Genomic DNA, 21,266 nt, shown 5'->3' with positions numbered 1-21,266 from the left:
GAACTCTTTAGCCTTCGAACAAGAATTGAAGTAGGCTCTAACCTTAGTCTCAAGATCGATGATCTTGTCTTTGAGAATAATTTCGAGTTGTCTATAACAGTCAACTCTATTCTCTAGAAAAGATACTTGTTCTTTTAACTTGTCTTGATTAATGTGCACAAGTCTTAATTCATTGACCTCTTTCTCAAGGTCTTTGATCTGCTGACTTAACATTTCATTATCACGACGAGCACAATCTAAGTTACCTCCTAGATGATAAACTAATTCAGCATCAGTATATTTTACCTCTTTTCTTGACGATGAAGCTTTTCCATCAATAGCCATAAGAGCAAGATTCCCTTCTTCTTCATCTTCACTATCAGTATCATCCCAGTTTCTTCCCTTTGCCAGATAAGCCCTTTCAGAGTTACTCTTCTGATTTGAATCATAAGAGTTCTTCCTTACTTGCTTTGGCTTCCTATATTCTGTGGCAAAGTGTCCCAACTCATTGCAGTTATAGCATCTAATGGTGCTCCGATCAACCATCCCTGTTTTGTATCCACCACTGCTGGTGTTAGAGGATGAAGATCCACCTTTCTGGAATTTGTTGTAGTTGGACTTGTACTTGAACTTGGGATTTCTCTTGAATCTGACATTGGAGAATCTCTTGACAATTCGGGCCATTGACTCATCTTCCAATTGCTTCAGCTCTTCCAAGGAATAAAAATCATCACTGGATTGATTTGTAGTAGGAGGATCATATTCTGCTACTATCACATTTTCCTCAGCCTTGGAAAACTGTACCATTCTCTCCGACTGTTGAGATTGTTGTTGTTGTTGACCTTCAGCTACAAGAGCAGTAGATGTGCTAACCATTCTATCTTTCCCGTAGACTTCCTTTTGCTGAATCTGCTCCAACTCATAGGTTTTCAACACACCATAGAGTCTATCCAAAGAAATCTCACTCAGATCTCTAGCTTCTCTAATGGCAGTGATTCTATGTTCAAGATGAGTTGGCAGTGTTAAAAGGAACTTTTTGTTGACCTCCCTGATTGAATAATATTTCCCATTTATGTTTAGGTTGTTGATCAACGCATTGTACCTCTCAAACACTTCAGTAATTCCTTCTCCTGGATTTGATTTAAAATGTTCATACTCAGAGGTTAGGATCTCCAACTTGTTCTCCCTAACTTCCTCTGTACCTTCATTAATCACCTCAATAGTTTCCCAGATGTGTTTGGAATTTTTACAGTTCATCACATGTCTGTTCATCAAGGGATCGAGGGAATCAACTAAAATTAACTGAAGGCTGGCATCCAAGGAGGCTTCTTCTTTTTCAGCAGGAGAAAAATCCTCAGGCTCTTTTGGATAGGTTCTAGCTTTGGTAACCACAACATCATCTACTATCACCTCTGGTTCAATAACCATTGGAGTTGTTGGACCCTTCTTTAACAAGTTCAGATATTTGGGATTTGCAACTTGTAAAAACAAGAGCATCTTCTTCTTCCACATGATATAATTTTCTTTATCAAATAGTGGAATTTTAACGGTTCCAAATTTTTGTGAAGTCATTATGAATTTTTGAATAAATAAAAATTCAAGGAGTTGAAAAATCACAAAAGTCTAGGATCTTGATTTGTTCGTTAATCAGAAGGCTCTGATACCAATTGTTAGGTCCCAATGTGTTTGTAGAAGGGGGGTTGAATACAAACATTACCAAATAATCGAATTAAATGCAGAATAAAAATGTGAAACAAAATTCAAGTTAAATAAGAATATTATTAAACTTGAAAGGTGTTACAACAACTGTATCGATTACAAGGAATTAATCTCAAATTAATTATTACAAATCTAGAATAAATTCGACATGAACTTTTTCTATTTTTGCAATAAACAGATTCAAATGCTAAACGCAATTTGAGATTAAGTTCTAGGGATTTTGATCCGCTAGATTGTTACACAAGATAAAGATTTCTAGTGGTTTGGATTTAACTTTACAAACTAGAAATTTGATCTTGAAATTAGCAGAGAATATAAAATATTGTAGGCGGCTGCTTCTGTGTTCTTGAGTTTTATTTTGGATAGCTGGAATGACTTCTGCTGCTTCTCTTCTTTTTAAACTAATCAACAGACTTGAATGAACTTGAGTGACAATAGGTGAGACAATCCAAGTGTACTAGCAAGACAATCTGTTGAACTGGAGAGACTTTCGGTATGACTATTGTTTGTACTAGCAAGACAATCTGATTGAACTAGCAAGACAATCCTCTTCCAGTGTAACTTTCGGCAAGACAATTATTTGTACTAGCATGACTTTCGGTATGACTATTGATTGTCATACCGATTGTCATATTAGTACAATCAGATTGTCTTGTTGAATTTAAATAGATTTTAATCCAATTTAAATTCTGAAAATCCTTAATATTAATTCTGAATTAATTAATCAATTAATTCAATTAATAAATAAATTAATCTTTGCAGATATAATTTATTTTCTTAATTAAATTATATGACTTAATTAATTAATAGAGAATTAATACTAATCTTGAGCAGCAACCATTCTTCTGAATATCTTCTGAAAATCACTGAAAATTATGAATCAATTCCACCACTTCAATGTTGACAGTCGATGTACTGTCTGGTTCATGAGTGACTAACTTCCACGACGTTTCTTCATGTCTTGACTTTGATACTTGATTTTCTTCAGATTAAATCCTTGTAATTATCTGATACCCTGACGAGATCTCTGTCACTTGATTAAATCCACAATCTTGATTTATATCACTGAGGCATGATCAATTTCTTGAACTTCTTCCAGTGAATAAATTCCTCAAGTCTGTAGATGAACCTTGTTTCTGAATCCTTTGACAGATATTACTTTGCGAGATCTCTTTGACGGTAGATCCACTATTTACTTATTACATTCTTATTTGAGTTGAGTTAAATCCTCGAATATACAAATAGGCTATTAAATATGCCTTACAACCCTTGTGATACTCAGGAATCACATTACGCTTTTATACCAATGCTTTATCGCTGTTGATTATGATCTTGCTTATTTAATTACATTGTTTATTACACTAAGTTATTTTAGAATTGGATAGTTTTCTTTATATGGACCAGATTCGTGGTCAGACCAGATTCGTGGTCGAATTAGGCCAATGTGTGCCTTGGATCCAGTTCGTAGAGCAGAGTTGTGTGTTTCGGTCGGGGTTAGTGCGTGACTGATCAGCAGCCTAACCTTGGTTTTTAAAAATTAAAATGAATATCCAATTCTAATGAATAGTTAAAAAGATACTTGATTCCTCTGAATCATCTCATTTGATCATGATTTAACCTCAGTTATCGTTATCATGACTTGCTGAGCTAGTTGGCTCACTCTTGCGAATCTTTTTATATATTTTACAGTTGAAAAGGATATGGATGATAGTGAAGTTCCTCAGTCCAAAGTGCGGGCTAAGGTTCCGGTGTGAGTTGGATCGAGCTAGCAGGAGCTTCATTCGATAGAGAGATAGTAAGATTGTAAGAATTAATTTTATTATCAGTTGTAAGTTAAATTAGTTGGGATTTGGTACGTTATAATAAAAGTTAAGGTTGTGGCTTGTTTTCATACTTTAACTTGTTGCGATCCATGGATGTGTAAAGCAGGGTCATTGCAAATGGTATCTTATATACAGGTTCATATATTGTGTATGTGTTGTGGACCCCAAACTTCTGACCCGGGTTTGGAGGGCGCTACATAACGGGCCCGCGAAGAAAATGAAAAGAATGTTAACCAAAAAGAAACGAGGATAACTAAAAATAGTGGGGCCTACGAGATATCAAGAATCAAAATCATTTGATTTGGTCACCTATCACGTTGATATTATAAATTAATATTTTTAAAAATCAGTTTCTTGGCCATTTCAAGTTGTAAATGATGGACTTCCTTATATTTTGTATCCAATGATGCTGAGGCTTTTGGTGTCCAAAGGTTGTGTCACGTCCAAAGTTTATTTTGTACCCGAAGATAATTTTGAGTCTGAAGACTCTGACACAAATAAAAACTTATCTCTAATTTTATAGATCTAACGAGCTGATTGAAGATAAACTTACCAAATAATTAAAGTATTCATTGAAGTCATCGTCTTCAAAAAATACCAGGGACTTGTTGATACAAGATATATTTATTGTGTATCCGATGAATGGGCCTATGAGCTTGCTTCCGAAGGCTGGATTTATATGGGCTTATTTGGACTGCATAAGAACCTGTTAATATGTGTTTCCACAGACGTCATTAATTATCCATAAAAATGTTGGTTCTGATCCAACAACCGATAAAATTGAGCCCAATGCTCAAGGCGGCGAAAAATATTATTGCATTGGAAACTTAATTTTAGAAGGATCCAGATACATAGAAATTACTCACCTCCAAAATAATAGAGCATAGGCTGGCCTAATTATAACAAAAATACAACCCTAAATCAAATATAATTACGTGGACTTGATCCCTATAAATAAGGGTACGTAGGCACCTTGAGAGGGATCCGGAAATCATGATTGATTAACATACTCTCAAGAGCAGTCCCAAAAATCCTAAAACCCTAATTGTGTTTATTTATTTAGACCTTTATTCTTATTATCTCTATCTGAATACCCAAATACAAATACAATCTTGAAGCTTAGTCTTTGACGAAAATTGGCTTCAACATTTGGCGACGTATGTGGAAATTATTTAGAGAAAAGAGAAGAAGATTCATCTTAGTTAAAGCAGTCACCGACGGCTCGTTAAACATCTTACCAAACTCATGTTTAAACCTACAATCCATTCACCAACTTAATCATCAGCGGAACCTCTCAGGATGGTAAATCCACCGGCACTCGAATCATCGTCAACAATGATGGCCGCAAAATTCATATGGGAAATACTTCTTATGTGGGTCATCGTCAATAAGTTAAACATTATTACAATAATTATTGGTGACAAACTCGGCTTATCAGCACGTGAAAATGTTATATTAATAGTTAGGCCTGATACCATCACAGAGTACTTGGTGATCAATGTGGTCTTGCCATAACCTGATGTATGCACCGCCTGTGACACCCTCACTCTCGGGGTCAGGAATGAGGACCCATGAAACTAATATAATAACTATAATATGACAACATAAATAAAATAAACCCTGAAAAGCTACAAGGATCTACACAGGATAAAGGATAAGCAAGATTACAACTACCAACTAGAATAATAACTATTATACATCCATTTTATAAATTATTCAAAAATATGATCCCAACTTGGAATCGTCAGATAACCCAAATGTATCTGATTACCAACTATTAAAATTCCACCAAAACTACCAGTGCCTTCTCACACCCATCTACCTGATCTGGCACTTGGAATATAACGGTGTGGAAGGGACCGCTAAGAATACTCTTACGAGCAGTATGACTAAGTCTGACCATCTTCTTATTAACAGCCAAGGTCAGATCAATGCAAACAAATGAGCTAGAAGGCCCATCAAGTAACTAATAAACAGTTCTTAATATCAAAAGCAGATATGGCATTTTAAATATCAAAATAATATGTGGAGGTAACTTATTAAAAACTAGAAAGGATCTTCGAGATAAGGATTCAAGGATTCAAGATTAATGTTCTAGATATTCAGCTTTAAGAATAAGTAGCAGGGTTCTTGAATAGGTTCCGAAAAACTTTATGAAGCTTCAATTAACACTGTATCAATTTTAAATTAAAATGCAATAAATAGTGCTTAGAGCACAATTAAAAATCTTTTACTTTTATCAACACATAACCTTTGATTGGAATATCCATATTTAAAATATAATACGGGTGATCATCCAGTATTAACCTCCATCCGGTCATAAGGTACCTATGACATTATTTCAGCCTATAATGTTGGACTAGCCCTGCTAGCCTCTTATACGACTGGACTAGCCCTGATAGCCTCTTACATCCCTATCCAATCTTTAGAAATTCAGAATTTTTCATTAAATCAACTTTTCACATAACGGGTCACGTCTCAACTAACGGCCCGACAACAAATCGACTCGATCACATTTTCATATCATAACTTAAAACTTGTACTAACTCATCAAATTGGAATTATATATTTTTAAATACTCTATTACCATTTCAGAGAAATTACATACAAATCACAAAAATTATATTTTATTCTCGTAAGCTATATCGCGAAAATCCCAGTCGTTACACCATCCCTTGATCCTGACCGTCGATTTTAAATTTTACTGATGCAGTTTGGTTAAGATTAATATTGTTATATTGTTTTGTTATAAGTGAGGTCAAGTTTGAAAGATCAAAGGACAAGGTGATTGGATCAGATGCATTAGATTCAATAGCATCGGCCAATACAGATCCAGGCAAGTGATTCTCGAATGTGGGAGCCAAATTTGTAGGTAAACCAGAAATGTGTAGCTAAGATTGAGTCACTTCTACCATGTTAAATTAATAACATTCCCAAACTCCTAAGTTGTTGGTAGAAGCCGGAACTATATCATAAACCTTACGATAATATCAAAATCAAAGAGGAAACTACCTCGGGAAGAAGATGAAAGCAATTGCAAAGCTAAGGATCAATCAAATTTCTTCGTTTTTAGTCTACTGCAAGGAGAATGTATGACCAGATGTACACAAAAGAGATTGAGGTGAAATCTGTAATTTATATTGGGTTGATCGAAAATTGAAGCTAACAAGGAGACACATTTTACTTTTTAGTACTCATGTTTCTGTAATAGTTCAATAATGCCAAGCATTCAAGAAAAATTCGTACAAAGATTTACTACTGCATTTAAGATTCTATCCTGGTTCAATATATATCAAGCATACATAAAAGGACATATTCATATTTCATAGAAAAAGGGAAAGTTATAACGTTTTTCATGTGATCAAAATTGTAGAAGTGTGTAATTATTATTTATCAGTGTAATTCATTTAACATTTGTCATTTTCCAAAATATTTTCAAGTCTCCACCGTTATTTTTGGAGATTCTCAAGTCTAATTCAAGTAGTTAATGAAATTCATGTTGTTAGGAGTTGTGAACGTGGGAATGGCAAAATGCATAAGCAGCCAGATAACTCTATTAATATATGACCATTTGGGGAGTGACCCAAAAATAAGTTCGTGCGATCTCGGCCCAGAGCGGACAATATAATACTAATGTGGAGTTAGGCCTACTTAGCAAGCCAATAAATGGTATCAGAGCTTCTGGTTCTGTCGGTCCAGAATAATCTCAGACAGGTTCCCAGAATGGGCCTTAGAAATGGTAGATGGGCTAACTCGGTATGAGCCCAAGGAAAAAGCAGATGGGCTTTCTAGTATGGGCACATGGGAGTCAAAAAGCCAGAAAGATTCCAGTATGGGTTCAGGGGGAGCGAATCACATAATCAAGTGGCAGATTCGGCAGGTGTCGAGCCCGATGTGTGAGGGAGAAAATTGTTAGGAGTTATCCCACATCATTTGTAGGAGGGGCGGTTTGCCATAATATAAGCAGCCATATAACTCCATTAGTAAGAGGCCTTTTAGGAGTGACCCAAAAACAAATCCGTGCGGCTCGGCCCAGAGCGGACAATATCATACTAATGTGGAGTTAGGCCTGTTCAGCAAGCCCAACAAGGGGTATCAGAGCTATGGTTGTAAAAATCCATGACAATCTCATTCGGGCTCCCAGAATGGACCTAGGAGGCAGATGGGCTACCCAAGGTGGACTTAATGTGGAGGCATGTGGACCTTCCAGAATGGGTCTAAAAGGAGCCAGAAAGTTAGAAGGATTTCAGTATGGGTCAAGGGGGAGCCAGATCACACAATCAGGTGACAAACTCGACAGTTGTCGAGCCCGATGTGTGAGGGGGGATTGTTAGGAGTTGTCCCACATCATTTGTGGGAGGGCAGTTTTCTAGTATATAGGCAGCCAGACAACTCCAATTAGTATGTGGCATTTTGGGGAGTGACCCAATTAGTATGTGGCATTTTGGGGAGTGACCCAAAAATAAATCCGTGCAGACTCAGCTCTGGCCCAAAGAGGATAATATCATATTAATGTGGAGTTGGGCCTACAAAGTGAGCCCAACAAGTGCTATCAGAGCTTCCGATTGTGTCGGTCCAGAACAATCTCAGACAGGCTCCCAGAATGGGCCTTGGAAATGGCAGATGGGCTAACCCAGTATGGGCTCAAGGAAAAGGATGATAGGTCTTCCAGTATGGGCATAGGGGGAGTTCGAAAGCCTGAAAGATTCCAGTATAGGTTAGGGAGTTTGCTAGAATTGGAGCATAATCGGGAGTTACTTGCTTAGCAAGCTCAACAAGTGATATCAAAACTAAGGTTATGATGGTCCATAACAATCTCATGTGGGCTCCAGAATGAACATAAGAAGTGGCAGATGGGCCTTCCATATTAATGCGGAGTTAGGTCTGGTTAGCATGTTGTTTAAGAAAAACAAGTACTCTTTATATACATTTATCTTTTTATCATTTATTTTAAAGATACGCATTCTAATAAACCGCGTCAATTAAATATTTTTTATCGAATTTAAAAATGGGGTGATGAGAAAGAAATTTAAATGAAAAATAAGTAGCTTTGATATACTATACTTTTATAATTTGAAAGAAGCTTTCGTTATTTCAACATTTTTGCTTATAATAAAAATTAAGTCCGTTCATTATTTTAGTGAAAATACAAATAAGGAAGCAAACAGAATTGTTTCCTCGTCATGCTCCAAAGAAAAGCATAAAAAGGATCATCATCATAGGACATGCAAAGGAAAAATACTGACGTGCTGCAGCAGATTTATCACTATCCCATTTTGTGAACACCTCCATTGCAGCTATCGTTGGCGGAAAGCTGGAGTCATCAGAAGGCAGCCAGTCAGGTGACACTGTTATATTAATAGTTGGGCCTGATACCATCACAGGGTACTTTGTTACTACTGTGGTCTTGCCGTAATATGATGACATTTCCACCTTCCCTTGATCCTCATTGTTGATTTCAATTTTTATCGTGACGGTTTTGTTAGCATCATAAGGGCTTAGAAGATTTGATATGTACAAAACAATGTAAGCTGATTGCGGGCTCAATTGTGGAAGATCAGTGATCAAGGTGATTGGACTGGATGCATTAAACTCGATGCCATCATCCATTACCGGAATAGGAGGGTGATTCTCGGGTGTGGGATCAAAATCAGAAAAACCAGAAACACTGGCGTAAGGCGTAACTCCCTCGCTCCATATCCGGTTGTATATTTCATCGTTGAACGAGCCGTACCTGAAATAAATATACCAAGCGCAAGACAAAAAAATACCTATAAGTAACATAAGATTGATATTATGTCAAAACTAAAATGTGATAAGAAATAATTACTGAAAGAACTTGATGTACCTGACTTCTGATCCACCAAGATTGATCCTAGTGACAAGATTGTAGGTGGCATTAGTGTCCATCTTCGGATACAATTCATCGTATATGTTCATCATTTCTATTGAGTTAATAATTGGAACCCCTCCATCTTTAATTTGAACTAAGCAAATCTTGAAGAACACTGATCCTTTGTTTTGATATATGATCTCCTCGTAAAATGGTTCACCATCGTTTTTTGACGTGTTAACAGTTGTCCATTTCTTGTTGTTGATGAAGAGATCGAATGCTGGAGGTTTAAAGAGACCATCGTAGTTACCATAATAAAATCCCAAGCTGATTATATATCGAATCCTTTGTGTCTCAATAGGCACATTGTAACAATTATGTTTTGATTTTCCTGGGAAAGCCCGAAGGGTGTTAAATTCACCCCTGGATGTTTTGGTACGAACTAGTTCATTTGAACCGCTTTTAGTGTAATCCGCATCGACATCCCATACGAATAGGTTGTCACCGAAGCTTATTTCATCGTTGCCACAATCAATAGCATTCCAATTGGTTGTATCTGCATCTGTAAAGCTCAAATGTGTGTGTGAAAATATGTTTTATTGGCACGTTACCAAAATCTAAAGGTTTTAGTAGAGACCATTGAACTCATTTTGAAATTTTAACATCAAAATAAAAGAAAAGAGAACAGCAAGCTGAAACTTACCTTCTGAAGAAGATGAAAGCAATTGCAAGGCAAAGAATGCAAAAAATATCCACAGAGCTGTGTTCATTGCTAACCGCAAAGTCCGGGTTAATTAACAGAGATCGATGGATCAGAGCTGTAGTGTTAAGTAAATGACGTGAAGGCTCTAATTTATAGTGCTAACAAGAAGACACATACTCCTTTTTAGTGCACATGTTTTTAGTATTCATCGACCAAATTATATATAAAATCGAGTCTGGAACAACAAAAAATAGGCTATTAATCATGTTTCCATGAAATCCAACTTTGTATAGAACATTAATGTCTTTACTGGTTTGTAATAAGAGATGACACCAAATATACACGCCAAGTAAAATAGCATACAATTTGCAATATAATATACTAAAAGGAAATGAACTCAGAAGTTACAGTATATTGCATTGATATTTTCTTCTTATCTTGGATCTAATTTTGTCGACACAAAATGAACTCGAACTTAAACTATGGTGAACCTGAGCTCTTCAAGATGTTTTAAGCTAAAATCAGCTAACGTTTAGATGTTAGTAGCAAGAGACAAGAAGGCAGAATGTTTTTATTAAGACGTCTTAGTATATAATGTCATTCAGAAAGCAACTTATGTACTTGTAGTTATTCCTCAAGACAAATTTTTACAAGTGGATAATGAAGTGTCTGAGTAATTTCCTACGACGCTGTACTTTATAAAAATTAATGTATAACAAGATTGTCTATGTTAGTTTAAACAGTGCCAAGTAGAAGAAGACAGATTGGTTCTTCTGACACAAACCGAAATAGTTATGATAATGACTTCTGGCAAATATAAAATTCGATTATGTACAGAATGATAGCATTCTAATCCTATAGTAAATAAAGTTCAGAGATTAAAGATATAAGCACAAATTGTTGTTCTAAATGATAATGTACCATCTATCATGATTTTGTTAGTGTACTGTGTTATATATTCTTACCGTGTAAGATGAAGTAATAAAATGTCCATGCATTATCTCTCATCATTTTGTAAGTGTACTGATTCTTCAACTTCAATATAAGTTAGGTAGCACGACATCAACTGTTAACACCAATGCAAGTATATAAGAAACTGCAAACCATTCTGAAATTTTGACTTGTATTTACATTCGATTTTTTAAAGACGTCCAGTGCAGTGATGATCGCTGGCAATCTAGACTAGTAACTTAATATCAGCTCTCTGGTTGGGAGAGTTCGAATGAGGGGAAGTACGTATTAAGATATACTATAAGATTCTTATAAGTCTTCCTCCTAATGCCTTGAGTATGTATAATTGGACCTGACACCATCACAGGGTACCTGGTTATTACATTGTCTGATCCTTATTTGGTGATTTTTTCGTTCTTATGATCCTCAATGCTAATTTTGATGTTTACGCTTCTGAATATCTAAGAAAAAATTTCATCTGGTTTGTTTTATATTGATAAACAATGCAACTTGAAGCATAAAAATACCCAGCCAATAGGTATATTATACGGGGAAACCTACGATTGTTGCAGACTGTTGAATCTTTTGAATTTTGCCAACAATGTAATGACTGAGTGTGGAAAAATTTTGATCGGAAAAATATTTATTTTTTTCAAAGAATCAGATCATAGTTTCAAAAATCGTGTGATCATTGTGATATTTTGCATATTCTTTTACAATTTGTTCAGGAATAACAAAAGCTCCCTTCTTGGCCAAAAAAATATAAATGTTAATGCAAATAGTCAAAAACAAGTACAATCAAAAATTGAGATCCCTCATATATTTTTTTTATTTAAATACAAATAAGGAAGCAAGCACAATTGTTTCTCCCCCATGCTACGAAAGAAGCATGAAAAGAATGATCATGGAACATGAAAAGGAGAAATACTGGCGTGCTGCTGTAGATTTATCCGTATCCCATTTTGTGAACACCTCCATTGCGGCAATCATTGGTGGAAAGTCATCAGAAAGCGGCGAGTCGGCTGACAGTGTTATGTTAATAATTGAGCCTAATACCATCACAGGGTACTTGGTTACTACTGTGGTCTTTCCGTAATGCGGTAATATTTCCACTCCCTTGATCCTGACTGTTGATTTCAATTTTTATTGTTACGGTTTTGTTCATATCATAGGAGATTCCTAGATTTGTTATGTACAAAACATTGTAAGCTGATTGTGGGGTCAATTGCGGAATATTAGTGATCAAGGTGATGGGATCAGATGCATCAAACTGGGTGGCATCATCCATTACAGGAAAGGGAGGATGATTATCTGACGTGGGATCAATATCAAAAATACTTAGGGCTGTTCACGAATCGAGCCGAACCGAGTTTTAATCGAACAGAGCCGAGCTTTAAATGTTTTTCTGACGAACCGAGCCGAGCCGAGCTTTCTTATCGAACAAAAATCATATTCGAGCTCGAGCTCGTTAACTAACGAGCCAAACACGAGCTTGTTCGCGAACATAAACGAGCCGTGCCGAGCCAAAAAAAATTCATGTCAACCGCTGTTTGACTGTGAAAATCACTAATATATATATATATATATATATATATATATCTTGACATCCATACGGTTGGATCGAGAAAGTTTTTTTAAAAAAAATCGTAATAACTAAACACTAGTTAGTGGTAATAGTCAAACTAATACTTGACTGTTAAAATAACAAATCAAATAAAATTACTTTGATTTAAAACTTTGGTTATATCATTAAAATATATTTATTTTGACATCCATACGGTTGGATCAATTAGAAATAATTTTAAATAAGTCGAGACACCAATACATGACTAAACACTAGTTACTAGTACCGGTCAAACTAATTTTTGACTGTTAAAATAGCAAACCAAATATAATTATTTTGATCTGTAACTTTGGTTATATCAATAATATATATATATATATATATATATATATGACATCCATACGGTTGGATCGATATAAAGTATTTTTAAAATAATCAAAACAACAAATCAGGACTAAACACTCGTTAGTGGTAATAGTCAAATTAATGTTTGACTGTTAAAATAACAAACTAAATAAAATTATCTTGATTTGAAACTTTGGTTATATCATTAAAATATATTTATTTTGACATCCATACAGTTGGATTAATTAAAAATAATTTTAAATAAGTCGAGACACCAATACAGGACTAAACATTAGTTACTATTACTAGTCAAACTAATGTTTGACTGTTAAAATAGCAAAGTTAGTTAGTTATTGTTGGCTGATTTTTTAGAGAGAGATGCTCTCCCTTCTCTCTAGAAATATGTTTCCCGCCTAACTACAACAAGCTATTATCCGGATCTAATACCCAGCAGATATATCTTTTCTTACCATTTCTGTCTCCCGCCCATCACTTTTCTTTTCCCCCTGTTTATTTCTTACCTTATTTAGCATATTTCTTCATCTTCTCAAATCTGTTCCGCCATTACTACTTTCATCAAGCTCATTTTTCTTCTTAACCATGGCATCTAGAAACTCAGAACGCTCGGGTAGTATGAATTCTGATGAGTTTTCGAACTTTATTGGGCATAATTATGTTGCTCCTCCTATGCTAGCTTTGCCTGCTCCTCACAGAGACTTGTTGTTCGAGGAAGTGGCTAACCCCATTCCATTTTCACCGGATACACTCAGACGTATTCAAGAAGATATGAGTCTTATTGTAGCAGGGGGGTCTGCGAGACAGGAACAAGGACCTAGCCAAGGTGCAAATTCTTACTCCTCTAAGCAATCTCAGACACAATCTTTGGGTTCTGTCACAAAGAAAGGTAACCCCTCTTCCCCTGTTCTTGAGGATTTACAAGATAGCTTTCTTGTGCAGAATGGGGTATTGACTGTTTTTGACCCTAATGCTACTGGGTTAATTGTTGGTAATGCTTCTAGCACAAACACAGAAATTCCTGCAAATAACCCACCCCCTGTGTTGCATAACTGGAGTTCAATTGTAACAAAGAATATTCCTGCTGTTGGTACTAGTACCAATCATAATGTCCAAATTCTGTTTAATGAAGATGGTTCTGCAACTTTAAAACCTCCAAAGGAATTTCTCCAAAATGCAAGGAAATTGTGGGATACTAGTCTTTTGGGCCATTTTATAGGTGGCAGCTTCGACTTTAAATATGTCCGAGATTTTGCTTTCAGATTGTGGAAAAACAAAGGTTTGATAAGGGTTTTTTACAGTTCTAAAGGTTACTTTACCTTTAAATTTGCTTCGGTCAAAGAAAAGGATGAAATCTTGGCTTTAAACTCGGTCCAAATAGGTGGCCGAACTTTATATTTAGCCCCATGGATGGAGGCAAATAAGTTTAAAAAGAATGTGATCGAGACTGTGCCTTGTTGGATTAAGTTTGAAGAAGTACCTCATTCTTACTGGTCAAGGGAAGGCCTTACTTTTCTGGCCAAAGCAGTTGGAGAGCCACTGAAGTTTGATGAATTCACAGCCAAATTTGAACCAACAAAATATGCCTCTGTTCAGGTATTACTCAAGTACTCTAGTCCTCGATCAGATTTTATTTGGGTCCCTGTTTTAGATGAATGTGGGAATGAAGAACTAGTGAAAGTTTCTGTTATTTACCCACAATTACCCTACTTCTGTAGTCATTGTTGTGCATTTGGGCATTCCTATTCTAGATGCATTCACAATCCTGATGCAGTTAAGCCAGCACCCAGACACAGACCAGGAGGGATTAATCCTAGAGCTCCAAAGGCTACAAAAAACAACTTAACTGGCAAAGAAACAATTCAAGCAACTGCAAACCATGCTCAGGAAGATAAAGATTCTGATGTACCTCCAGTGGTTTTTGGTGAATTTCTGGGATGTGACTTGGTTCTTGATGAGGATCAAACTTTGGATGATCTAGAGGACTTTGACAAGAATGTGGGCAATAAAGATATGGACGATGATTCAGATCACCTGGTGCATAATCAGGATGCTTCAGTTAATTTGGAAAATAATGTCACAGTTGATATTGCTATTAATTCAGACACGATGGATCATGTAGTGGAGCCTGTAGAGCCTGTTATTCAGGCGGTTGCAGTTAAATCTCCTGGTCAGAAAAGACGGCGGGGCCGTAGCCAAGATGCAACTCGTGTGCAACCTTTGTCAGCATTGCCTGTAGCAGCCCCAGCGCCTGCAGCTCTCGCTGCGCCTGCAGCACTCGCTGCGTCTGCAGCTAAGCCTCAAACCCACCCTGTTGTGATTGCCCTCAAGGCGTCCAAGCCTGACTTGGTTGATGAAGATGGTTTTACTTTGGTTGTCAACAGGAAAAGTCCGGCACATAAAAAAAGTCCAAAATTGGCTGCTAAGCCAATTAGTCTTAGGCGTTTGCAATGAACTTCGCAGCATGGAATGTTAGGTGCATTAATAAATCCCCACATCAGAAAGAGCTCCAGCAATTTATTTCTGTTAATAATATTGATCTTATGGGAATTTTAGAAACTAAGGTTAAAGTATCCAATGCTTTGAGCATCTCGAAGAAAATCAACAAAAATTGGCAATGGTTATTCAATTATGAGCACCATTATAATGGTAGAATTTGGGTTGGATGGAACCCTAATGTTTGGGAGATTTCCTTGCTTTCAAAATTTTCTCAATTTATAACTTGTAATGCTAGGTTCATTGAGAAAAATCTCCATTTTATTGTAACGTTTGTTTATGCCTTCAATGATGCTATAGATCGTGTGCCTCTTTGGGATTATATCAGTTCTAATTGCTCTAGTCCTTTACCTTGGGCCTTCCTTGGTGACTTCAACTGCATCACTAGTCTGAGTGAAGTTGTTGGAGGTCGTGAACATTGGACGCCTGATATGCAGTGTTTTAAGGATTGTTTGAATAATTGTGGTTTGGAGCCCTTACGTACAGTTGGTGACTCTTACACCTGGACTAATAAAAGGCTTCAGGATCCGGTGTTTAAGCGGCTGGATCGAATGGTTGCAAACTCCACTTGGTTTAATGTCTTCACCGAGGGCAATGTCTTTGTCAAGAATCGAGGCATTATGGACCATAATCCTCTGCTGTTTGAGGAGCCTATGCAGCTTAATAAGTTTGGTAAGCCCTTTCAATTCTTTAACTTTATGATTGATATCCCTGGTTTCTTGGACATAGTTTCTTCTGCCTGGTCTATTCACTGTATTGGTTCTCCTATAGCTCAGTTTAATGCAAAGCTTAAACACACTAAATTGCTACTTCGAAAGCTCAATAAGGACCATGGCAACATTCTTAGTAATGTGCATCATGCCCGTGTTAACCTTGAAGAATTTCAGGCATCTTTTGGCTCCACAGTAGACCAGTCCAAGATCATTGAAGAGCAAGATTTAGTTTCTAAACTTAACCTGGCTTTGGCCCAAGAAGAATCCCTCTTACTTCAAAAGGCCAGGGTTAGGTGGTTAAATCTTGGGGACGGCAATAACTCCTTTTTTCATCAACAGTGTAAGGTAAATTGGAACCGAAATAAAATCCTGGCTCTTCAAGACACTGATGGTAACTTTGTCCATGGTCAGGCATCTTGTGCATCTGTTGCTGTGAATTACTTCTCTCGGCTATTGGGCCCTCCTGATAGTCCTGATATTAATGTTGATCTCTCCATGGTCAACTGCAAAGAAGTGAGTGCTGAGCAATCTAACTTCCTGGTAGCTCCAGTAACTGACAATCATATTTTTGACACCATCAAAAAAATGAAAAAGAACAAAGCCCCTGGGCCTGATGGGGTTAACGTAGAATTTTTTCTTGCTACTTGGCACATCACTGGTGCAAGCTTCTGTGCTGCTGTTCGATATTTTTTCGAGCATGGGTTGATGCCTTCGGGTATAAATTCCACGTTTATTGCTCTGATTCCCAAAGGGGTAGCCCCAACCAAAATGCAAGACTTTAGGCCAATATCCTTATGCACTGTTCTATATAAATATGTTTCGAAGATCATAGCTACAAGACTAAAGAAAATTATGCCTGCTTTAGTAGATATTTCTCAATCTGCTTTCATCCCGGGAAGATCAATTTCTGATAACATTCTCATGGCTCAAGAACTGTTCAGAGGATATGATAGGGAGACAGGAGTGCCCAAGTGTGCCCTCAAAATTGATCTGCATAAGGCTTTCGACTCCATCCATTGGAGATTTATTCTAGTTGTCTTGAAGAAAATGAAATTTCCGGATATCATGATCGATTGGATCAGGGCCTGTATTTGTTCCACTCGATTCTCTGTCAAATTAAATGGGATTATTCACGGCTATTTCAAAGGTACCAAGGGACTTCGACAAGGAGACCCCATGTCTCCTTATATTTTTGCGTTATGTATGAACATTCTTTCTTGCATCCTCAACAACACTCCTGAGGGCTTCAAGTACCATTGGCGTTGTAAAGAGCTCAGACTAACCCATTTATTTTTTGCTGATGATGTCCTGGTTTTCTCCCGTGGTTCAAAGGAATCTGTTCAGCACATTATGGACTCACTCAATATTTTCTCGGGTTGGAGTGGGTTGGCTCCAAGCATTAATAAAAGTATAAGCTTCTTATACAACTGTGATGCTGAATTTTCGAGTTGGTTTGACACCCTGTCTATTCCTCATGGTACCCTCCCTGTCAAGTTCCTTGGGGTGCCTCTAATTTCTTCTCAGCTGAGTGTGAATGATTGTATGCCTTTGGTTGAGAAAATAACCTCTAGATTGCACTCCTGGGCTACTCTCTTACTCTCCCTTGCAGGTAGAGTTCTGCTTATCAAGTCAATCGTTCATGCAATCGAAGCATTTTGGTGTAACCACTTTCTGCTCCCTGCTTCCATTCATGCCACCATTCAGTCTATGCTCACTAGATTTTTGTGGAAAGGTAATATTAACAGTAAGGGCGGAGCCAAAGTAGCCTGAAATGTCATATGCCTTCCTAGAGAGGAAGGAGGTCTGGGACTTAAAAACATGGCAGATTGGAACAGAGCCCAGATTATCCACCATCTGGTTAAGGTGGTAACTAAGTCTAGTTCCCTTTGGCCTCGATGGGTGCATACCACAGTGTTAAAGTATAGACATTTCTGGACAATATCAATTCCTACAGACTGCTCTTGGATTTGGAGGAAGGTTCTGAAACTTCGTGTAGTTGCTCTCCAATTTCTTACTTACTCTATCGGTTCTGGGGCTGATATTTCTTTATGGTTCGACCCGTGGTGGAGAGGTTCTTGCTTGGCTGAAACTACCACCTCTCCTATCATTTCACAATGTGGATTGCATAGCAATGCTTCATTGAGTAGTATTATCCATAATGGTTCTTGGAGGCTCCCGAGTCCCAACCCCAGGCACCACCATTTGGACCCCTTGCTTCTTCACTGGCTTCAAACCTTTGATTACCCAACTTTAAACTCTAACGGGGTGGATACACTTCTGTGGGATGGTATTGCTGCTACTAAAATCGGGACTTGGCATATATGGAATTCTATCAGAAATAGGGGAGATGCAGTGCCTTGGTTCAAAGCGGTTTGGCACCGTCTTCGTGTCACTAGATATGCTCATCACCAGTGGCTTCTTTGTCATGGCAGACTCAGTACATTGTCAAGACTGTATAGATTTGGTATTGTGGATTCCCAACAGTGCTTCCTTTGTATCAGTGGTAGGGAGACAGATTCTCATTTATTTGTCCAATGTACTTATAGCAGGTGGGTTTTATCCCGGCTTCTAGGCAGACTCGACATGGTCATTGTTGGAGATACTTGGTTATCTTTGCTCACCCATCTGGTGGATTTCCAGGACAATCATCGGGGTTTACTTGCTATGTACTTGGTCCAGATCTACTGCTATCATATTTGGAGGGAACGGAACTCCCGTGCGCACAACAAAGGAGTTTTTGGTCCAAGGAAACTCCTGCATGGGATATTGATTGATTTTGTTGCTAGGCTTAGTACTTCTGTTTGGTTCGGTAAATTAGCTTGTAGTAGGCCAGATTTACATTCTTGTATTTCCTGTATTTCCTTGTAGTTTTTGGCTTTCTATCTCCAATCTTTTTCTGAGATTGGCTATAGATAGCTCTCCCTCTATGGCCTGTCATAGAGCATAGGGTGAATCCCTGCTGGTTCCTGGTTTTTTGATATACACATAATTTAGCAAAAAAAAAAATAGCAAACCAAATACAATTATTTTGATCTGAAACTCTGGTTATATCAATAAATATATATTTTATGACATACATGCGGTTGGATCGATATAAAGTATTTTTAAAATAATCGAAACAACAAATCCGGACTAAACACTAGTTAGCGTTACTAGTCAAACTAATGCTTGACCATTAAAATAGAAAATCAAATAAAATTGTTTTGATGTGAAAATTTGGTTATATCATTAAAATATGTATTTTTCTGACATCCATACGGTTGGATCGATGAAAAATATTTTAATTTTTTTTATCTAAAATATAATTATGAAGCCAGATTTTAAAATTAGAAAAAAATAAAAAAATTCTAAAACATGTCAAAATATATCACATATGGTTTGCAAAATGATTGTTGGAAGATGAAAAAAATACAGTGAAGTCGGATTTTAAAAAAAAAATCATACCTATATAAAAATATTCAGAATATATTAGATTTTTTTCGAATTTTAACGAGCGAGCTCGAGCCGAGCCGAGCTCGAGCTGAGCTCGAGCCGAGTTGAGCTCGAGCCGAACAACCCAAAGCTCGGCTCGAGCTCGATTTGCTTAACGAATTATTTTTATGTTCGAGCTCGAGCTCGAGTTCGTTAATGAGCCGAGCCGAACGAGCTCTTAACGAGCCGAGCTCGAGCTTGTTCACGAACAGCTCCGTTCATGAACAGCCCTAAAAATACCACAAACTTCAGTGCAAGGCATAATTCCCTCGCTCCATATCTGATTGTATATTTTACCGGTGGATGATCCGAACCTGAAATAAATATATCAAGTGCAAGATAATTACAAAACAGATAACTATCACACTGACACTCAACGCTACACTAGACTACTAAGGATCATGCTAAAAATTTGGAGCTCAAGCGCAAATGCTCTGACCGAGCCAAGGTAATTAAAGAGATCAAGGTATCAATGTTGTAAAATGAATCAGGTTAAGGCTCTAATTAATACTGGGGTGATATGAAAATTTAAAGCCAACAAGAGACATAAACTTCTTTTAGTGCACATGTTTATTTAGTATTCATCGACTAACTTCATATATTTCTGGTCCGGAATTATATAATTTAGGGCAATGAAGTTTCCAAGAAATCTTATAAAATTTTGGACAGAACAGTAACGCTCGAATCATGTCTTTACCGGTTTGTAGTAAGAGAACACAGCAGAGAAAAAGGGGAGTCATTGCTGCCAATCTATCCTTATCCCATTTTATGAACTCCTCCACTACAACAATCATTGGTGGAAAACTCGATTCATCAGCACGTCACGTGACAATATTATATTAATAGTCCGGCCAGATCGACGCAACACGAAAAAGTAGAAAGAAGTAAACGCTAATCCTCGCAAGAACACTTATACAAGAATTTGAGAAATCCTTACAAATTTTGAATCCACAAGGGTTTTGTTTATACAGGGATGAATACCCTAAAAGTTTATACAAGGATAGAAAACCCTAAAACTAAATAAATTAAATTCTAATTAAAAATAAATGATAATTAAAAGAAACTTGATCATGCAGGATTTTAGCATGATCATGCACAAACCCTACATTATCCACAAAGTAGCAACTGTTGAAAATTTCTAGTTTGGCATGATCATGTCATCCCAAAGCGTGATCATGCCATTATGCATCATAATTAGCATGATCATACAGTCCTCAGAGTGATTATGTCTTTACTCTTCTTGCGTCTCATTACACCCCTGTTATGCACATAAAATCCTCCTACACCAGACTCCTCCACTTCAAAACAACTCTCCATCGAGTTCTCATCTAGAATTAGAATTATGTCGAATTGTTGTTTATCTCGCCATGATGGTACTTTTAAAGGCAACGATCATGTCGGAATTTTGTACCTGAACTCCTCTCTAAGATCAACATATTGTAAAAATAACACTTGAACTAATCCAACTGCATATTTGTTAACTATTGCCCACTTAGAGTTTGAACCAACTTCAACTTCTTTGAACTCATTAATTATGGTACCAAACACCGCACTTTTGAAATATGGATTGAAGTCACCTTTATTCTTCAATAGATACAAAATAAATTTTTCATCATTATAATTCAATTGTGTTCTCCCTACTTTTCTCACATAA

At 36.9% G+C, this 21,266-nt stretch overlaps 2 protein-coding genes across 2 annotated transcripts; one reads left to right on the top strand and one right to left on the bottom strand.

The window, feature by feature from the left end:
* Positions 1-8,650: 8,650 nt before the first annotated feature.
* Positions 8,651-10,124, bottom strand: LOC141686385 (putative LRR receptor-like serine/threonine-protein kinase At1g07550). Its single transcript, XM_074491424.1, has 3 exons — positions 10,058-10,124; positions 9,370-9,916; positions 8,651-9,255 (listed from the first exon to the last, which is right to left on the bottom strand). The coding sequence occupies exons 1-3, from the start codon at positions 10,122-10,124 to the stop codon at positions 8,703-8,705; spliced, it is 1,167 nt and encodes a 388-aa protein (XP_074347525.1). The 3' UTR covers positions 8,651-8,702.
* A 7,835-nt stretch (positions 10,125-17,959) lies between these two features.
* LOC141686376 (uncharacterized) lies at positions 17,960-19,009 on the top strand. Its single transcript, XM_074491415.1, has one exon. It carries the CDS (start codon positions 17,960-17,962, stop codon positions 19,007-19,009), a length of 1,050 nt encoding a protein of 349 aa, XP_074347516.1.
* Positions 19,010-21,266: the final 2,257 nt, after the last annotated feature.

This window comes from Apium graveolens, chromosome 2, assembly GCF_009905375.1.
Source record: "Apium graveolens cultivar Ventura chromosome 2, ASM990537v1, whole genome shotgun sequence".
Lineage (NCBI taxonomy): Eukaryota > Viridiplantae > Streptophyta > Magnoliopsida > Apiales > Apiaceae > Apium > Apium graveolens.
This window is presented reverse-complemented; position numbering and strand designations above follow the sequence as displayed.

Coding starts and splice junctions, on each gene's coding strand:
- LOC141686385 (XM_074491424.1), bottom strand. CDS start 10,124: ATGAACACAGCTCTGTGGATATTTTTTGCATTCTTTGCCTTGCAATTG. Junction 9,917..10,057: donor GCTTTCATCTTCTTCAGAAG/GTAAGTTTCAGC, acceptor TGAGCTTTACAG/ATGCAGATACAACCAATTGG. Junction 9,256..9,369: donor CTTGGTGGATCAGAAGTCAG/GTACATCAAGTT, acceptor TATTTATTTCAG/GTACGGCTCGTTCAACGATG.
- LOC141686376 (XM_074491415.1), top strand. CDS start 17,960: ATGGCAGATTGGAACAGAGCCCAGATTATCCACCATCTGGTTAAGGTG.